The sequence below is a fragment of the Lates calcarifer genome, linkage group LG1 (genome assembly GCF_001640805.2).
Source record: "Lates calcarifer isolate ASB-BC8 linkage group LG1, TLL_Latcal_v3, whole genome shotgun sequence".
NCBI classification, from domain to species: Eukaryota; Metazoa; Chordata; class Actinopteri; family Centropomidae; genus Lates; species Lates calcarifer.
Genome location: NC_066833.1, coordinates 7,881,501 through 7,899,938, shown reverse-complemented (window position 1 = coordinate 7,899,938; position 18,438 = coordinate 7,881,501). Strand labels below are relative to the sequence as shown.

Sequence of the window (18,438 nt, the reverse complement as noted above, 5' to 3'; positions counted from 1 at the left end):
TTTACTGCTGTTGCCTGTCAGGAGACGGCAAATAATAGTCTTGTCTGGCAGTTAGCGTTATTGACGCCTTGTCGATCCACCCTTTTTCTGACAAGATGTTACTTGAAGTCTGTGTGTCTTCCAGACGTTCCGGTCACAGAAGTTGAATGGGAATCTCTTGGAGGGCCTCAGAGCCCTAGAAGAACCCTATCTCTTAATCAGCAACTGCCATTTCAAAAACCTCCATCATACCTCAACACTATGAGTGGCTGCACTAAGAATTGGGAAACAGCACTTGCGTGTACATTCAATATTTCATAAATAAAAGTTGCAGGAGTTTGTCCTGGTGAGGATAATACTTGATGAGAAATAGGGACAGATAGAGGGATAAGAAGCCTGTATGAGTCAGTGGCTGACATGCTTTCAACAAGGTAATTGCTGTTTGTCTTTGTGTTCTGTACTGTGTGATTACATGCTCTCTGTTGTTCCATTGTTAAAACTCTGCTGTGAGAAAAAGTGATTTGGACATGGTACAGCTTGTTGAGCATATGAGTAAGTACATACCAGAGCATATGTACATCAGACTCCTGGCAGGGGCAGACTACAGCATTAGCACTGAGTTAAAGTAGTCTTTTTACATTTTAGCCAGTGCAGTATCAATCCAACATTGAACAGAAGTAAACGGTTAAAACAGGCTTTTTGGGAAGCTGATCTTGTGTCCAAACATTTCTGTTATCTCATAATAGCTTTCGGTTTTGCTTTGGTGACTTTGTCATTTTAGCTTTCAAACACAAATTAGCAAATATAATCATTTTTAATCATCATAAGATGGCTTATGGAGAAAAATGGCATCTGCGTGCTTCAATTTAGTTTTGTTTGATTGTCACAGAGTGTCTGAAACAACCTTTAGCCATGTCTTTGGAATGTCGGCTGCGTCCGAAAAGTTTTTGTTACTTTCAACTACAAACAATCACCAAGCACAGAAACCTTTTGCTGTGATTGGCTCAGTGTGCAAAAGTAAGAAGTGAAAAGAGAGAGTTTTCTTTGAAAGTGTGCATCCATTTGAACAATTACTACATCTCATGACAGCAGTCTTTTAACTCTCTGCCTGAGTGTGAGTGTGGCCACTCACAACAGCCATAAATACTGTCAAGTGTACCCCTTCAATGTAAGAGAATTTTTTTAAAGAGATAATAAATTTAAATTGCTTGTATCTATAGGCATGGTCATTTATTGAGTATACACTGAAATAACAAAGTTTAGATGGGATATTCTGCAAATAATGACTTTGAAAATGATCAGTTTTCACTACCACAAAATGCTGCCCAAGTAACCTGTTTTCAAGGTGAGGTGATACAGCCACACTCCTAAATTCCATTTCTATCTGCTGCCTCCCTGCCCTCCGAGCTGACCAAGAAGTTAGTATTTGCCTCTCTGGCATTTTCCCTACTGGCTCAGGGTGGGATGAATTATGATGTGACACACTCCCTTCTGTACTTCTGGGCAGCCAAGGCGATCAAGATAAATCACCGTGCTACGCCACAGGGGACATGCTAAGATCCTGCCTTAGTTGTTTTTGGGGCCCTGATCAGGATGCTGAGGATTTGGACACAACTGGATACTGTACTCCCTGAGAAGCAAGAGCTGTGTACCAGGGAGGGGCCCAGTAGAACTATGTCAGACGACGGGATAATATACTTAAATGAGATGGGATTATACACAGGGTAATTATCCATTATTCAGCTCCACTGCTGTCACATACCATTTGGTCTTTTTCCAGTGCAAGGAAATTATGTTGAGACCGTGCGATAAACCGTGTAAATTTCAGGCTATTGACTTGCAACTTCACAGTCTTTTGATTGATAGGTCCCTTGTCTTTTCAGCAGCACATTCCTGGCTGTACTTCAGCAGAGCATCCAAATTCAAACATTAACTGTGACAATGAGCTGGGACTGGAGCCAACACGCAACAACGTAAGATAACATGTCTGACGACCAACTGTCATATTGGACCCCCCCCCAAAAAAAAAACAAAGAAACAAAAAACAAAACAAAAACAAAAAAAAACTCTGACCCTCCATCCGTCCCCCTACCCTGTCCCTTTCCATGTTAACCAAACCAAAACAATGTAAGGAAAAAACACCGCCAACCGAAATGGCTGATCTGTAAACTCTATTTAATCAACACATTCCGTGCTGTGGGGCTGCGAGCCTTGAACAGGCTGACTGCCTGGTGAGTGGGACCACATCTGTTTGTGTACAGGGGCGGTGCAGGCCACAGCTCTGCCACACAAAAACCTTGGGCATATTTCAACTTTTCAGTGCTGCAATTTGCCCCCCGACTGCTTCCCAAAAAGCATAAATACGGGCTGTGGAATGAGCGGGGGATCTGTTTTTCTCATCCGTTGCGTTGTCGTTGAGGTTCTGGGAACGGAAGGCTGGATTTTGGATGCTAATTACCCGGTCAAACATGTTGGCACGGTGGCTGGCTTTCCTGGCTTGTGGGTTCGTACAGAAGATGCCCGACTCCACAATATGCAGCAAACCGTGCATAAGTAGTGTCCCTTCATCTAAGTTCTGCTGTCATTCCACAAGATGCTCTTCCTAATGTGTTCCAGAGACAGTTTGGATATGGCATGTTTCTTGTCTCTGGTATGCTCAGTTCGTGAAAAGCAGGGAGACCACAGCCGGAAGGCTGCTCCTTTTAAATCTTGGATCAAGCATTTAGAAATGTGCTGAAAGATGCATAAGCAAAAATGCTCTATCTTCTGACTGAAACCATGAGCAACGCTGAAATATTATTGTCTGACAACCTTTGTGTCACAGCTTGTGAATAGGGGAAGATAAAGAGTCTCAGGATACTGTAGACTATGTACTCAGTGGATTGTCTAACAGTGTCTGAAACCCATTCCCCTTCCACTGTCCAAAAAACAAAAAAGAACAAACATAAACTCTCCTCCCGTGAAGGACTGGCGATCTGTCCAGGGTGTACCCTGCCTCCCGTCCAATGTCAGCTGGGACAGGCTGCAAACCCCCACCCCCACCCCCACAACCCTTAACGGATAAGTGGTATAGATAATGAATGAATGAATGAATAAACACACCTGGTGTTATACATGAAGAGGCTGATGACACACAACCCCTCTCCTTTGAAGCAAACTGAGACCTTTAGGGCAGTATAGACCTTTACTGCATGTTGTGGAGAGCCACACAATTTCTTAGACTCAACACTACAACAATATAAATTGGCCTACAGAGTCACAGAACACATCCGTCTGTTTCCTTACATTGAAAGCCAGTGAGAACAGCAGGAAATGAAGCAGTGAGTACTGCAAGATCTGCATTATGACTGCTGTGACAGAATGACCACCAGCCCTCATTATATTACATACAAACAGTGATGACAGGTGCTCCATCATCACTGTTTGTATGTAAGGATTTGTATTGTGTTAACTGTTTGTATTGCGTTAACATACATGCAGCATCCAGCCACGGACGAAGTGCCGGCACCCTGCTCCATTTCATGTGACGACACATGGTAATTAGGTGAAATTTGGCACGGGCTGTGGAAAAGACAGCTAGATCAAGGTCTTGATGAATTAGTGGGAGCACTCTGTCAGAGTCACATCACATTAATCAAAACAAACTGGGTGCACAGCCCTCAACCCCTCACCCCCCTTTTTCCTCGCTTTGCAGGTGATGAATAGCTCTGCCTGTGTATCACCTGATCTTGCTGAATTTAAATGTAGCAGCACAGTTCTCACAAAACCTCTATTGATCTTACTCCGGGTTCCCTTCCTGGACTTGAATATTTTAGATAAGCACAGGAAGGCCTAGCAGTGTTAAGAAGGCCAGGGTTCTATGGTAATTTCACATTAATAAAGTCAGAAAATAAATTTGTGTTTCTTTTTAGGTCAAGTTAGGATAGAACTTTCAAGACCAAGCACTGCCAAGCTATTTATTCTAACCAATATGTATGTTATTGCTTTTAAAGTTAAATATTTTTAGAGGTAAAACACATAAATGTGTGATATACATTTCAGCATATTTCTACATTAATAGCCAGTAATAACATTTTCTCATGAGGGTTTTACAGTTAGAATTGATGCCACCTTTATTTAAGTGAAGCATCTGTATTCTTCTTCACTCTGCTTTCTCTCAGCAGGGTTGTTCTACTAGAGACAGTGTGTCTTGGCAGAGCACCTAGTTTTTGGGTGATGCCAGCACCAGAGACCTCTCCAAGTCCCAAACCATGAAATGTTAGGGGAGAAGACAGGAGAGGAAATGCTGACAGTCTGTTGTGCTGCTGCTAATGTGGCTTGTGTTGTCTGGGTTTGATGTATTTGAACTAGGTGCTCTCAGTAGAACTTGGACATAGGAGCTGTTTTTCCAGCAAACAGGAAGGAGCAGTGGTGAACTTTTAGAGAAATGACATTAGAAAATGATAATAGTAAATAGATAATAGATGTTATTTCTGTACCATTATTAAGAGCGAAACTATAAAAACTAAATTGAAAAGTTACATGATGCAGTGTTGCATCATATTATTGGAAATGTTGTCTTATACTTATGTTTATACACATGTCCTTGTGTATTTAGTATCTTAATAAACAGTTATCTCCACTAGAACTTAAAGTTCTGTGGATTAGAATAATGCCACAGTAATGTTAAGATACACTGTGAGTGTCACCATGAATAATTAATCTCTACATATATCTAATGATACTTACCCATGCATAGCATGAAGTGGGTGTGGCTCATAATGGTACCTTCCCTCATGGTGTCTCATGTCGATTGGGATGGGAGCGTGAAATGGAGGGAAGAGGTGGTGGGCACCTGAGAGAGGAGAGAAAAGGTCACAAACTGTTAACAGTGAATGATAAGGACGACACACTAAGAGAGGATGGAAATAACATAAGAACTCTATAGACAAATATCGAGGTTGAAATGTAGTTCCTCACAAGCGCCCACAACACAGCATGAGATGCAACTGTACCATTTTACAGTTCCTGTAATCCACCAGTAATTGAAACCTTCTCCACTGTCTGTAGCTTTTGCCCCAAGAAAAGTGTGTTCATTAAATACTAGCTCTATCCAATAAGACCAAAGCAGGTTTTACACAACAATGAACATGTTTTTATGTGTCAGACAAAGAATGCATGAATCCACCATTTCCTGCCATAAATGGTCTTGTGGCTTGAGGGAAGCCTCATTAGAGCAACACAGCCGATCTCCATTAATTACTGTCATTACAATGACTGAGTAGGAGACATTATAGTGATTGAAGGAGGAGGGTAGCTCTAATCGCAGACAAAAGGCAGACTAATTCTCTCCAGTTTCATATGATAAAGCTTCACGTTTGATGCAGGAAATAAACCAAAAACAGCAGAATGACATTCAGACAACGAATTCAGCGCAGTGTGTGTGTTTGTGTGTGTGTTTTTTTTATTTATTTTCATCTGCGTGCTGTTTTACTGTGTTATATGTTCCAATGTGTAGCATTTGCATTGAAGTGTTTGTCGTTGCAATCACAGCAATTATAATATCCTATTTCTTTTCTTTTCAAAGTTTGCATTATTAAAACACCTTCTTGTTTGAGATGGGCCTTAGGGGCCCTAACTCGCTCCAGCCAGCACTGTGAAAACAAGGTGTAACAGGCTCTGTGCCTATAGGCTATAACAGAATGCTGGATGTTGTTTTTGGGTGATGCCGGTTACAAAGACAGACATTACTGCTACTTAACCCTGATTGAGGCTTTTGTTATTGTGATGGAGGTGATCATCGTAACGTTGTACCATCTTGTTCTTAGTTAATTCTGATGGGATTACACATGACTGGGAGAGGAGACTTCCCCTGAAGGCAGCTCTGAACTGTGAACCACTTGACTGGTGTGGAATTTGTTTAAGAAGCAGCATTAGGAGCCATTGATTGTTTTCCCTTTGAAAACTCTGGATGGGCATCACTGATGCACTGCCATGACATTTGGTGAGATGACACAGAGTTGATTATGATGAGGATTTTATAAAATTCATTAATTCCTGTTTTTATGATGCAAAACTAAAAGGCTGATAATTTCGTCTGACTTTCGGACATTTAGGGTTGGCATCTGTCCATCTATGATTTACAAAGACTTACAACACTTGTCAGAGCATTTCTTACTCTTAACGGCGAGTTGTCAACCCGTCTCCTTTGCGGCTCTTCCACTCCTGTGTGTGCATACATATGTGGAGACACTCATGAAACAGGAAGCGGGGAGAGAAATGCAAACGTAAATGATCTTTTAATTCTTTTAATTGTTATCAAAACAATGGTAGGGGAAACACTGCACAGAATAAAGAAAACTGTCTATTAAGCCATAGTGAGTAGTAAAAATCTGTCTGGTGCCCCATCCTCCATATCTCCTCTTGTCTTTGAACTCAGGAGGCCGACGGCTTTGTGTTTCCATCAAGATCTATGTTACTGGATCTCAGCCAGTGACCCTCCATCGCTTTTGTGTGTGAGACAGGCAGCCAAGTCCAAGTCAACTTGTGTGTTACAAAGCCAAGAGAGGCACCCAGTAAATGAGTGAGAGGGAGTGAGAGCTGGGAAAAGGAGTTTGAGCTTTGTTTCACAAGTGGAGCCAGAGGTTTGGTCTTTGTCTGAGAGGTGCCCTCTGCTTGTGCTCCCTGGCACATCTCTCGTGGAGAGCATGGGACAAGGAGGCTGTACTGTGACAATGACAGGTTGTACTGGAAGTCAGGCCAGCTAAGGGCTAAGGGCTTTACGTTGTACTTAGATTTTTGTGTCTTTTGATAAAATTTTAGTTTATACAAGTAGTGCTTAATAATATCAAACACTTGGAGTGGCAGATGAACTGATAATCAGTGAAAACTATTGATGGAGGAACATGGCAGTTCATTTAAATAAAAGTCATGCATCAGTAATACAGTGATTTTTGATTGAAATTCCATTAAGGAATTAAAGGTTCAGCAAGAGATATGACAAACACACTAAAACAAATAGCACCAAGCCAAAGTCCCCGAGAGGCAGATTCCCAGGTTGAGGCTGTGGGATGTGGGGGTGATAAGGGCTGAACAGGCCCCTCCATCACCCAGACAGCTGCATTGTTTCCTGGGCTGCAGGGACAAATAACGACAGGTACGCGGCTCGGGCGACCCACACGGCTCAGTTTCTTGATTTACCGTCCATGTGTCTCCTTTGGGTGTGTTGGCATGCAGGGTTACTCCACCCTGGGCCTCATGTAGGGAAAACAGTGCAGAGGACTTGAGCTGACAATAGCACATCTTGACTTAGGAATTTTTTCCTTGCTACTGTCGCCTAGTGCTTGCTCATTGTGGGATCTGTTGGGTCTCTCTGTTTAATTATAATAATCTAAAAAATTGAATTGGCTCAGCTTTATACTACAGGACAATGTGAACGTGACAACTTTCCAAGAGTTGTAAAATCCTGTCTTATTCATGAACCTTCAAAATCACTTATTACTTAAAATTGGACTTCCTAAAATCTGATTGTCTTATTGGAACATGAAACAACACACCCTAATCAGTAGAGTCTTTAGCATATTTGTAGTGCACTGATAATTCCAAACCTACACCCACATAGCTACCACAGATACAGGAAATGGTTCATATCCAAAGGCAAATGTCCTGCTTATAGTGGATCTTACCCACAATGTATAGAGTATAGTTAAGTTTGGACAAAGAATTTGTTATATTCTTATAAGTAATGATGTCAACTGGATCACACAAAACTATGTTTTACTGCAAGGATCTAATTTTGTAAACGATGGCAAGGTCTCAAAATTCAGTTAAGAGCACAGTGCACTGAGGGGCTTTTGTGTTCGTGTAATCTAATATCACAAATCAATCCAGCCCACAGGAACCTTTGACTGGTGGTTGCTTTCAGGCCCCATATCTGCTCTGATCTCTCATAACGTGTTTGTTTTAAGACTGAACATATCTTTGCCCCCTAGCCCCCATAATGAGGCTCCAGACGTGCCAAACATCCTGCCAAGCAGCAGGGAGAGCCCCACAACCTCTTCTCCTTTTTAGCTTGCATCTTAAAGCCCCGGTTTGATCTCTCACTAAAGACAATGCCAGGTGTTCGATGTTAACAAAGGCCCCTTCGAGTCTCATGACTCAGAGAAAGAAGAAGGAAAAGCACTCTCTCATTATGTCCAAATGAAGCTCCAGATCAGGACCATGCTGAAGTGGAGAGTGAAGTGGGCTCATGTCTTTGAGGAAGTACTCAACAATAATAATAATGCCCTCAGAGGCCAGGCCAGGCCAGGAATAATTTTCAGCAAAAAAAAACCTTTTTCGTGCTTTGAGAGAAAAGGAGAGAGAGAGAGAGAGAGAGAGAGAGAGAGAGAGAGAGAGAGAGGAGCACAAAAAGAAAGAAAGAGAGAAGTGAATAGTAGAGGAGTAGGAGAGGTGGGGGTGCTCGATTCAGACAGGAAATTCCAGCAGAAAAAGTTGGCCTTGGTCCTAACTACACAGCGCCGTGCCAACGGCTATACACAAATGCTCATGTGCATGCACACACACTCACACACAGACACTGATTTGTTCTGCAGTTCACTCTCGGTAAGCAACCATCAAGAGAGACAGACACAAACGTGTTACTCTGAGATTGAACAGAAATGCCTTTAAACACACAAAACTGAATTCACTCTCAAGATGCTCACAAAGTCACTCTACAGCAACTGTCCTGCCCAAAGTTAATAAAAAGTGTATGTTTCACCCTAATCTCAGAATCCTGCAGTACACACACAACATGAAATCTGCAGGTTTTGTTTGCAAGACGTTGCTTCCTCTAGGGCAGTACATGGGCGAGTGATGGCGACAGAGGGATTAGAGGCTTACAGGAGAGCACGAAAACCACTGCCATCTATGAAAGGAAGTCTTAACAGAGTGGCTCTTTACTTTTAACAGCCCTCAGGGACGGTAAAATGATACCTTTTTTATTGATAGGGGGATTTTGGGTAGAAGGTACGTGGATTAGGCCAATGGTCTCCGTAATGACATGAGATTGTTTAAGCGGAAATTCATTAGTCTCTGTAAACTCGTGCGAAGTCTGAATATGTTATGATGTACACATGAAACGCTTGCTCCCTGGGAAGACTAACAGTTGTTTTCCTGAAGTTTTGAGTCAGTACTGGAAGAACTACATTGTACTTGAGGCCTGTAACTTATTTATTGTGGGTTAAGAAATCAGAAGCTTATATTTCAAATATAACGTCAAAATGGCCATGAGTCAGTAGTTGTAGTTGGGGCACAAGGCTGGGAATTGGACATCGGCACTGAAAAGTGTCCATAGCACAGAAAAACTGTTAGGTACCAAAGCTTTGCAGTCTCCTTGATTTATGTTTTTTATCAGACACTTCCTGATTTCAGCAAAAACTTTTGTGGCTTGTGGCTGTTTTATCTCGGCAGAGCCCTTTTTAGCTTCTTGGGTTTAGATCATATTTAACATTTCAGAAATTAGTTTTTTTTTAAATCAAGTATGTTTCCATTCGCCATTCATTTCCATTCAGGTTTTTAAAAAATCAAAAACACACAGAGAGCAAACACACATTTGACATTTCATTACCTTAACATGTAAGCAAAGAAAAGCAAACACTAGCATTCATGTGGAGCTGTGTTTCTGATGACCTAACAAAATGATGTCCTATATTCACTCTCCTTTTAGCTCTCCACCAACTCCTGAGACAAATAACTGGGTCTTCAGCTTGCCCAACCAAAACAGTGAAGATTTGGTCCATTAAGCCAAAACAATAAGAAAGAAGCTAAAATGCTGCAGAGTCTTTGTTGTAAAGTGACATCTTTCATAATACACTTGGTTGTGCAGCTTGACAAATGTTCCAATGATACCCAGGCCTTTTTGCAGTGAGGTCTGCATTTAGAAATGTGTTTTTAATGAGCGATAGTGAGGTTGAGTTGCTATCAGGGCCACAGGCCTGTGTTTATGTCTCGTCATCATGACCCTCAATCCCCCCTAGTCTACTCCCCCCAGGTGTCTTGTATCATCTCGCCCAGGTCTCTGCTGCCTCCGTTCCTGTCCTGGTGTGTTTACAGAACCTGCTCAGACCCAGCTGGTTTCTCTCCTCTGTGATTAGTCTCTGTCAAATCTGTATGCCTGCCTCAGCCAATCACTCCTTAGTCTCAGTGTCAGCCCTTGCGAACCCACCACCAGTATGATCCATCACTTGGGCTGCAAGGTGCTGCATTGCTTCTCCTAATTGTTCTAAAGACTGAGTGTTACCAAGACCTTATCTCACCTGGGTTGCCATTAGCCAGTGATGCTAAAGTCCATTCAGCACCAAGGGAGACAGGAAGGCTCAAAGGGACTATTGCTTTTGTCAGGTGCTTCAGCTCCAAAAAATGTTAATGATGTTACTTTCACTATTGCATTTTTTGAATTGTAGTTTTTTACTTTTTCAAAAAGCCCTCCAACAAAGTGTTATGATCCCAGCCTACTGAGACTCATACCCAACTAAAAACACAAAAATCAGAGTTACAGGGTTCTTACACTGGCAGCAGCGGTGAAATAATCACTGGCGTCCAGCAGCAGCACAGAGGGATCATTGCCTAATGACTGCCATGCATCACCCCGCCTGAGTGTTGGGTGTTTAGCAGAGGTGTATGGGTCTGTGTGATGTTAGCGAACAGGTAGCTTGGTTTAGCAAGCCTCTCCCTCTGGCAGGCAGTGGAGCTCTCTGTGAAGATTGATGAGGTGTCAGGATAATCAGCTTCCCATGCAGACTTCTGATTTATTGTCTGGCTGCTTTCGAACACAGGTGTAAGCTTGATCAAGTAATTAATGCACTGGATTTGTTACTGTTGCAGCAATGGTAAGATAAACTGGTGTCCAGTTTAGGAGGATGCTATTCCTTAAAACAACACATATTCATTTTAGTTTATACGTGCCCCAAACAGCATTTGCTTGCCAACGCACCAATAAAATCAAGTCTGTTCAAACGACGGGAACTCAGTGCTGCCCTGTGTCTTCTGTGAGACCTTTAACCTCTTAGACACAGCTGATGGAGAAGCTGCCAGTTCACACAAAGAGTGTCCTCAGCGCACTATGACCGCATCCTCAGCGCAAGCTCAGCATTCACCCTCCCTGACTCATAAACAGGGGCTTTTTTCTTTAAAGGAAAGAAGGGAAAGGCAGAGGAAGTACCCAAAACAGCACACAGTGTGTGTGTGTGGGTGGGGGGGAGGCAGTGCACATCAATCTAAAGCTGTCTCAGCTGGGGGGGTCAATCTGAGGTGAGGCACCCCCTGGGGAGACTGCTCCCCAGGCCCTAGCAGGAGGCTGGGGAGTATCTCCTGGATGGACCTTGCCTGATCTCCATCAAACGACCGCTCTGAATCCGTTAGATGTCTCTCTGGTCTCACAGAATGATACACATTTTCCCTTTTGAACAGTGAAGACACAGATGAAGGTACATTTTCTAGAGGGACATTTAATGTTGGTAACAGTGTTCAGCATGGAGATTTTTATTAAACAAACTAATGATGTCCATTAGTTTCTGGCTGACATTAATAGCAGCAAAGTTTATAAGAGCTCTACAACCATTTGGGCCATTTCAGACTTTACTGTAGGTCACAGCTAACATCCTTCTACTTTCTCTTTCTTATGTGTGTTTGCATTATGGAGCTGACTAATGCTTAGTATGTTAGTCCAGTGACAGGTGAGAATAAACTTTCAAAAACATTTGGTCCACCATATTGTTGCTTTAAGATGTGAATCTACAAGTGAGTGAATTTTATTCAGCTTTTCCCAAACTGGCTTTTTTGTACATTTACATTTATACATCTAAGATAAGGCTTACTTACTCTTGTTTATTCTCAGCAACAGCTGAATTGAAGGTCCACTCTTACTGAATGACTGAAAACTTCATGTGCTACTGAAGCTCTGTAACAGGTTGATCATTTTAAAGCAGAAATAGATTTGGAAGAAATCAAGACCAACTCTGCTGATGTTGGTGCTCACAACACAGGGCAGAGCATCTTAAATGCAGTCAGCTGCTCTCTCAGGTCATCTATCCCGATAAGATAAAACGTTAAGACAATGCTGTTTATATACACACACACAGCAGCAGGGTCTTATAAACCCCCTTCTTGTCTGGCCTCTTTCTCTGGGGCAGGATTCAGCATGGAAACCATCTCACTCTGGGAATTTGTTTTAAAGCATTAACAAGAAACAGCTGTGAGGCAGGTCAGAGGGCCTTTGACCAATTGGATTAGCTCTCGGGTAATCCCCCCCCCCCCAGTACGATAGTGCTTCCCTGCTCTTTCTCTCTTAAAGTGACTCTCTGTTATGATTCCCCCGATCCTGTGAATTTTGTCCAGTCTGCCCATGTTCTCACTTCCTCGGACACCTGCATTTATATGGACCTTTACAGACCTGCAATCCTGCACCTGTCCACTAGATGCCCTCGACTTCCCCACCTGTTTCAGTCACCTTCCACGAGCCCTACAGTAAACCCTGTTTTCCCACCTTTCTAATTCAATTCAATTCAATTCAATTTTATTTATATAGCACCATATCACAACAAAAGTCATCTCAAGGCACTTTTCATATAGAGCAGGTCTAGACCATACTCTTTAAAACAGGTAATTACAGAGAGAGACCCAACAAATCCCACCATCAGTCACCTGACTCCCCACTTGCTTACCTGATTTCCTAATCAAACCATAGTGTATACAGTATACCAGCCTTCTTTCCCCAGTCATTCATCACGTTCCAGCTTGGTTGTTAATTGCACAATAAAGTCATGTAGACAAAGACATATTTGTACCATATACTTGTCATACTTGTCTCCAAATCACTGCTCTTCAGTGAAACTGTTTTTACTCCAACAGGCAGTTAAATAAAAACTGAATGATGGAACACAGCTAATACGTTATGATAGATTTGAACTTTCTGACTCTCTGTCCCTTTAAAAGTTTGAAATAACTATTAAATAAGTATTAAGCTTAGAGGATCTTGATCATCATTCGAGTGGTCACATTGGTTTCAAATGAGAACTGGACCATCTTCACTTTATGATATTTTGAGACACAGCTTTGTGTAGTTTCAAACCCTGCACAGCCACTCTGATAAAGACCTGTTTGGAGATATTTTCCATTCAGGACTGATGTAGCTCTTTGACTTTGTTTTGAACTGAGGAACCTGTGTTAGAAAAAGTTGGAATGACTGAGGGTGGAGACTAAATAACTTTGTTGGAGTGAGTGACAGTGACATGTACATGCACAGGCAGTGCTCCTGGTTACTGATAAATCTAAACAACATCCAGTACTCTTCCTGTCTCCTGTGATTTAGATTGGAAAACAGTAAATAAAGACTCTCTGGCTTCAGGCTAGAATGTGAGAAGAAGTGAAGAGTGCTAGTTGATGTAGAGATAGGCCAAGAGGAAAGGAAATAGGAAGAAGAGAAGGGCACAGAGTCAGCAGTGGCATGACTTATTATGGCTACAACCTCTTGGATCTGCCAGGTAGCAGAACATGTGCTTTTAATGCTACTCGGCCTTGGGGTGCCAAGATTCCCCCAAGACCCTGAAGCAGAGAAGCTTAGTTCAATACTACGATCTCATTTAGATCCTGATACAGAAAAACAATGCTGTTCCCTAAACCTAACACTTCTTTTTGCACATTGTCTCTAAGGTTTTGTTAACTCTTTTTTCCAGGTTCAAACATTAACATTTCACAGTTATGTTTTTTGGCCTTAATGCAGGTATATAAGTCAGATAAACAGGCCCCAATGAGTAATGCATGCCACTTTTGTATGCAAGAAGCAGGAAGATTTGTGACACTGAAAGAGAAAATGAACTTGCTCTATGTTAGTCTACATGCTTGTCTTCGTTAGATTGTATGTAGACAAATGAAAAGGCCTTAAAGCAGATTGGTGGAAAGCTTATGTTGAAGAGGAACTGGCAAACACAGAATACAGTTAGCCCAGGGCCTAAATGGCACCTGAGTTTGTGTACAAACCAAAGACACTTGTTTGTTTCTGTAGAGCTGTACTTAAAATCCTACCATATCTTTGATTGTGTTTGCTTTGATGTGTACACACACACATGGCTGAAGCTTCTGAAGGCTCCAGAGATGAGAGCGAGTGGTCAGGACATTACTCAGCAACAACAAACAGCAGCCCTCAAGATAAGGCATCATTTGTCACTGGAGCTGAACTGACAAACGGCATGCATTGTGGGATAAAATTAGCTGACACACTGCTTCCCTTGTGTGACACTGAGAGAGCTGAGTCACCTCAGGGTAAGCCTGTGGGGGAATCTCTTTTACCTGACAAACACTCTCATGGATATGGTCAGGAAGGGTTCAATCATATGGATGATGCTCTGCAATTTCTAAACTTTTATTCAGTAGAATTTTACTAACAGGATAATAATTATCAGTTTCAAGTATATTATGATGAAATAAGGTAATAACAACAAATTGTGACAACACAAAGAAAAACTAAACAGATAACACAGACTGGTTGAATCTGATTAGGTTTTTATCATGCTTCTCCATCACTATAACATATGATTTTTGTGATATCAGTTTTGTCCCTTGTCCAGTTTGACATGTGGAAACCATGTTTTTCAAATGGATCTGGGAATCTGGCCAGTTTGACCACAGGCCTCTTCTGATGCACACTGAGCAACCTTACTGGACCAGTTGGCCTTTAGTGAGTGCCTTGCTCAAAACCACTTCAGCAGTAGTTGCTGAGAGAGAAGCCACTTTCCTACAAATATTTCTAGAAGGCATGCAGATTTAAATTAGCAACCTTTACACCAGCAATAACTAATAACTTTGGAAACAGTAGGCAGACATCATGACACCTCTTTTTTTTTTTTTAAAGAGAAATAAAAACAAATATGATATTTTGTATTTAATAACTAAATATGAATAAAATGCACCCCATGTTTCACATTATCAGGTTTATCTGATGTTTAAAGCAGAGAACTGCTTCCAAAGCCAAGCTGTAACTAATGAGTTTAATCACTGATGGGTTTGGACACTGAGGGCTGTGCTTTCCATGTTTGGAGTAGAGTCTGGGAGTCTATGGTGACTGCTGCTCTGAGATTTGTTCATGCAACCCTCGCAGTTTCAACAGCATAGTAAACATTATCTGAGTGTGGAGAGAGGCCGTACTGGCCCTATGTCTCTCCTCCCTTAAAACACACTGCCATGGTGACAAGGGGTCATATTGGTTTACAGGACAAACACCTTATACGGGTCTAAGGTTACGTACATAAACCCCTTTGGGAACAAAAAAACATCACACCTCTATGCACTGCACTGTCACCTCACAGCAAGCTCTAGGTTCATCCTGGGTTTTTCTGTGTGAAGTTTGCATGTTCTCCCTGTTCCTGCCTGGGTTCTCTCCAGGTTATCCAGCTTCCTCCCACAGTCCAAAGACTGGTTAACTGGTGAATCTAAATTGTCCATACATGTTAATATGAGCATATATACATTTGTTAAGATGGTACTAACTCTCCCAGCAGAATTCCTCCTCGCTGCTGAGGTTGTTTTCTCTCTCAAAGAGTAGAGCATTTCCTGCCATCTGTATAACCATTTGGTATAAATGGGTAATGCTTTGACGTGTCTTTAACTGAATAGTGTTACATTCTGCTCCTATGTCACTATTCAACTATAAAACTTCGAGTTCTATGACATGATAAAGCCAAGTTAGCTTGATTATATAACGTGAGTTAGGCCATTGATGCTATGTGGATAGACAAGACAAGTCTAGACAAAGGAGATGATTAAAAGAAGAGTGTAGACTGTCCACAATTAACTGCTGCTATTCACAGTGTTCAATAGGCTCTGTCAAAGTAAGGCCATTAGCAATTGCAGGATGCTAGATCTACCTGCCTTGATTGAGACTTTAATATAGTGATTAACAATTAAAGAACAATTTAAAAGGTGAAATTCTCCTCTGAAGATGTCAATGATGACATAAAAAATATCTTCCTTTGCAGAATCCTCTGTTCGTAAGGAACACGGAAAAAGGAAATTACTTCTACTTGATTCCACTGGAGTTGGCTCATAATATACTTTCCCTTTGCATCTGCACTGCATTGTGTGTATTTGCTCTAAAATACACCGATATACCCTTACAGTCTTTGATGAGATGAGGGACTCATTTGTACAAGGCAAAGTTGTCATTCACAGAAGATTAGTGGGTGACAGATATTTTCAGTATAAAATCAATCAAATTAACTTTTTTTTTTTTTCTTAAAGGGCCACTCCACCGATGTTACACATGAGAATCAGCTCCTTTGTCAAGGTAAGACCTGCTCATGTCTTATTTAACCCTGACGATATCATAGTGATGTCATCAACTTGGGCCTGGATATGACAGAAAGATGTGGGCACATATGTGCTGCAGAGCTTTCATCAACCTACAGTATGAAGCATCTGGGTAACAAAGTTAAGTCAGTGTTAGACTATAACAGTAATGATAACAGATTTCATCAAACCTTGAAGTATTGGTGGGTTAAAATAAGACTAATGCAGGAGAGAGTCCGCTATGATATCTCAGTCATAGTGACGGCACAATTGAGTGGCAACATAGTGAAACAATTACAGTGTGGACTCACGCCAAACTCTAGACTCCAGACCAAATCCAGGCAGAAGTCTTATAAGAAAAAAAAAAAGTTGATTCTCTTCACAGTCTGTTTCTAAAGCTGAATTCCATTTATTACATGTTGTTTTTTATCTCTTAAAAAATCCCCAAAGGCAGCTTTAGCTCAGCATTTATGTTCAAAACAAACAAATGACTGCAGACTGACTTATCATATAATTCTTTATTTAGTGTGGGTTTTCCTTCAGTAGAAACAAACAAACAAAAACCATCTGGCTCCTGAGGTTGAAGATGGTCTTTCTAGAGTTTGGGTACTGTGGCTTTTGTTTTTGCAAGACCTTGATTAGAAACCATTTTCCCTTTGCCCTTCTTCAAAGCCCAAATCTAAGAAAGCATTGAAGTTTTAACAATTCTTGGCTCTTGATAATGATCCACATGTGGCCCAGTCATGATCTTCATCAACCAACTCTTTTTGGGAAAGGATGCCACATTTCTGGCACTGTATTATTCTTAATCTTCTCTTTACAAGCACCACATTAAACGCTTGAAACAAACACCATATGAAGTTGTACTGTATGCTGTGGTTTGAGAGAGGGTGAATGAATCATGACTCCATTAAAGGTTGTCAAGATAGTTGGGTTTTTGTCAGCTTCAGCTATCCAGCATTTAGGAATGAATTATCACTGTGCACCCACCCATCTCCTTAAACCCATCAACGCCTTGATGCTGTTGTTCACCCTACATGTCTCAGGTAGCCTGTGGTCTTTTCTGTAATCTGCCCCAGACTCTAGTGGCAAAGTGCAGTTTGCGATTGTTAGGATGAAACACATCAGCTGCACATGATGTTGTCATTGTACATGACACTGTTTTAAGTGCAAACCCACAAAGGCAAAAATGGAGTGATGGTGGCATTGCATGTCATAACGTTGTGGGGATTGGTCAGCAATGTGCGTGACTTTGACACTGTTTGTTTCCTAACAACAGTCAGTGTTGGTTTCTATGAACTGTGACTACTGTCTTTCCCTTTTACTGTTTAGTTTGGAGGATTTGGAAGACTCAAAATTCTTGTGTCCCTGTGACTGAGTACCTGTGTAACACTGTCAGACTCATGATGCAACGTTTAAAGAGAAGTTGATCAAAATCAATGCAACAGAACCACAGAGTTAGTCCTTTTAACTCCACACATTCTTCCTCTTTGTTGAAATCTGGCACCTACATTACTCACAATGCAGCTTGACTGTCATGACATCACTGAGGCATTTTTTTCAGATTTCACACTGCTTCCTCTGGAGCAACAAAAGGCTTCATAATAGTTTTTTCACATATGCAGTTGTACTCAACACATGTATACAGACTTTGTATATTTAAGAGAAGAGAAACTGTGAAATCCTTGCTGCTCATTTAATTGAGGGGTTTAGTTAAACATAAGAACCATATGAAATCTAGCACCAAGCTAATGTAGATCTCAAATGATGGAGAGACTGAGCAGCAGGGGAGCCCTGAGTTGAGTGTTTCTTCTGTACAAAGTCTCTATTTAAAGCAATCCACTCTGCCATAGGGCCTATAGAAACCGAGCTCTGTTTCTATAGCAAAAGGCCAGCCCAAACCATCTGATCTCCCCTCTGTCAGACCGCCACTTGTCAGCTCCTATTAGGACCAGTGGTTGCCTCTGCTTACATGTGGTACCCATCACCCCAGACCCTGAGGTAGCGATCATGTTTGGCTGCCGCGGTGCCTTGCCCCCGGGGAAGCTTGATTCACAGTCCTGGGATCACCTCTGGTTATATGTGCCGTGTTATGACAGCTTAATGGCGCTAGTAACTGTGTGGCAGCAGAGTGAGGGAAGGGAGGAGGAGGAGGGA

General features: G+C 41.7%; 1 protein-coding gene across 2 annotated transcripts in view; it reads right to left on the bottom strand.

The window, feature by feature from the left end:
• The window catches only part of gli2a (GLI family zinc finger 2a), a 71,734-nt gene that overhangs the window by 28,067 nt on the left and 25,229 nt on the right, over nt 1-18,438 (bottom strand). For both annotated transcript variants that reach the window (XM_051069880.1, XM_018683084.2), the window contains exon 3: nt 4,708-4,813. In XM_051069880.1, the coding sequence (XP_050925837.1) occupies nt 4,708-4,813 (106 nt within the window). The remainder of the gene's footprint in view (nt 1-4,707; nt 4,814-18,438) is intronic.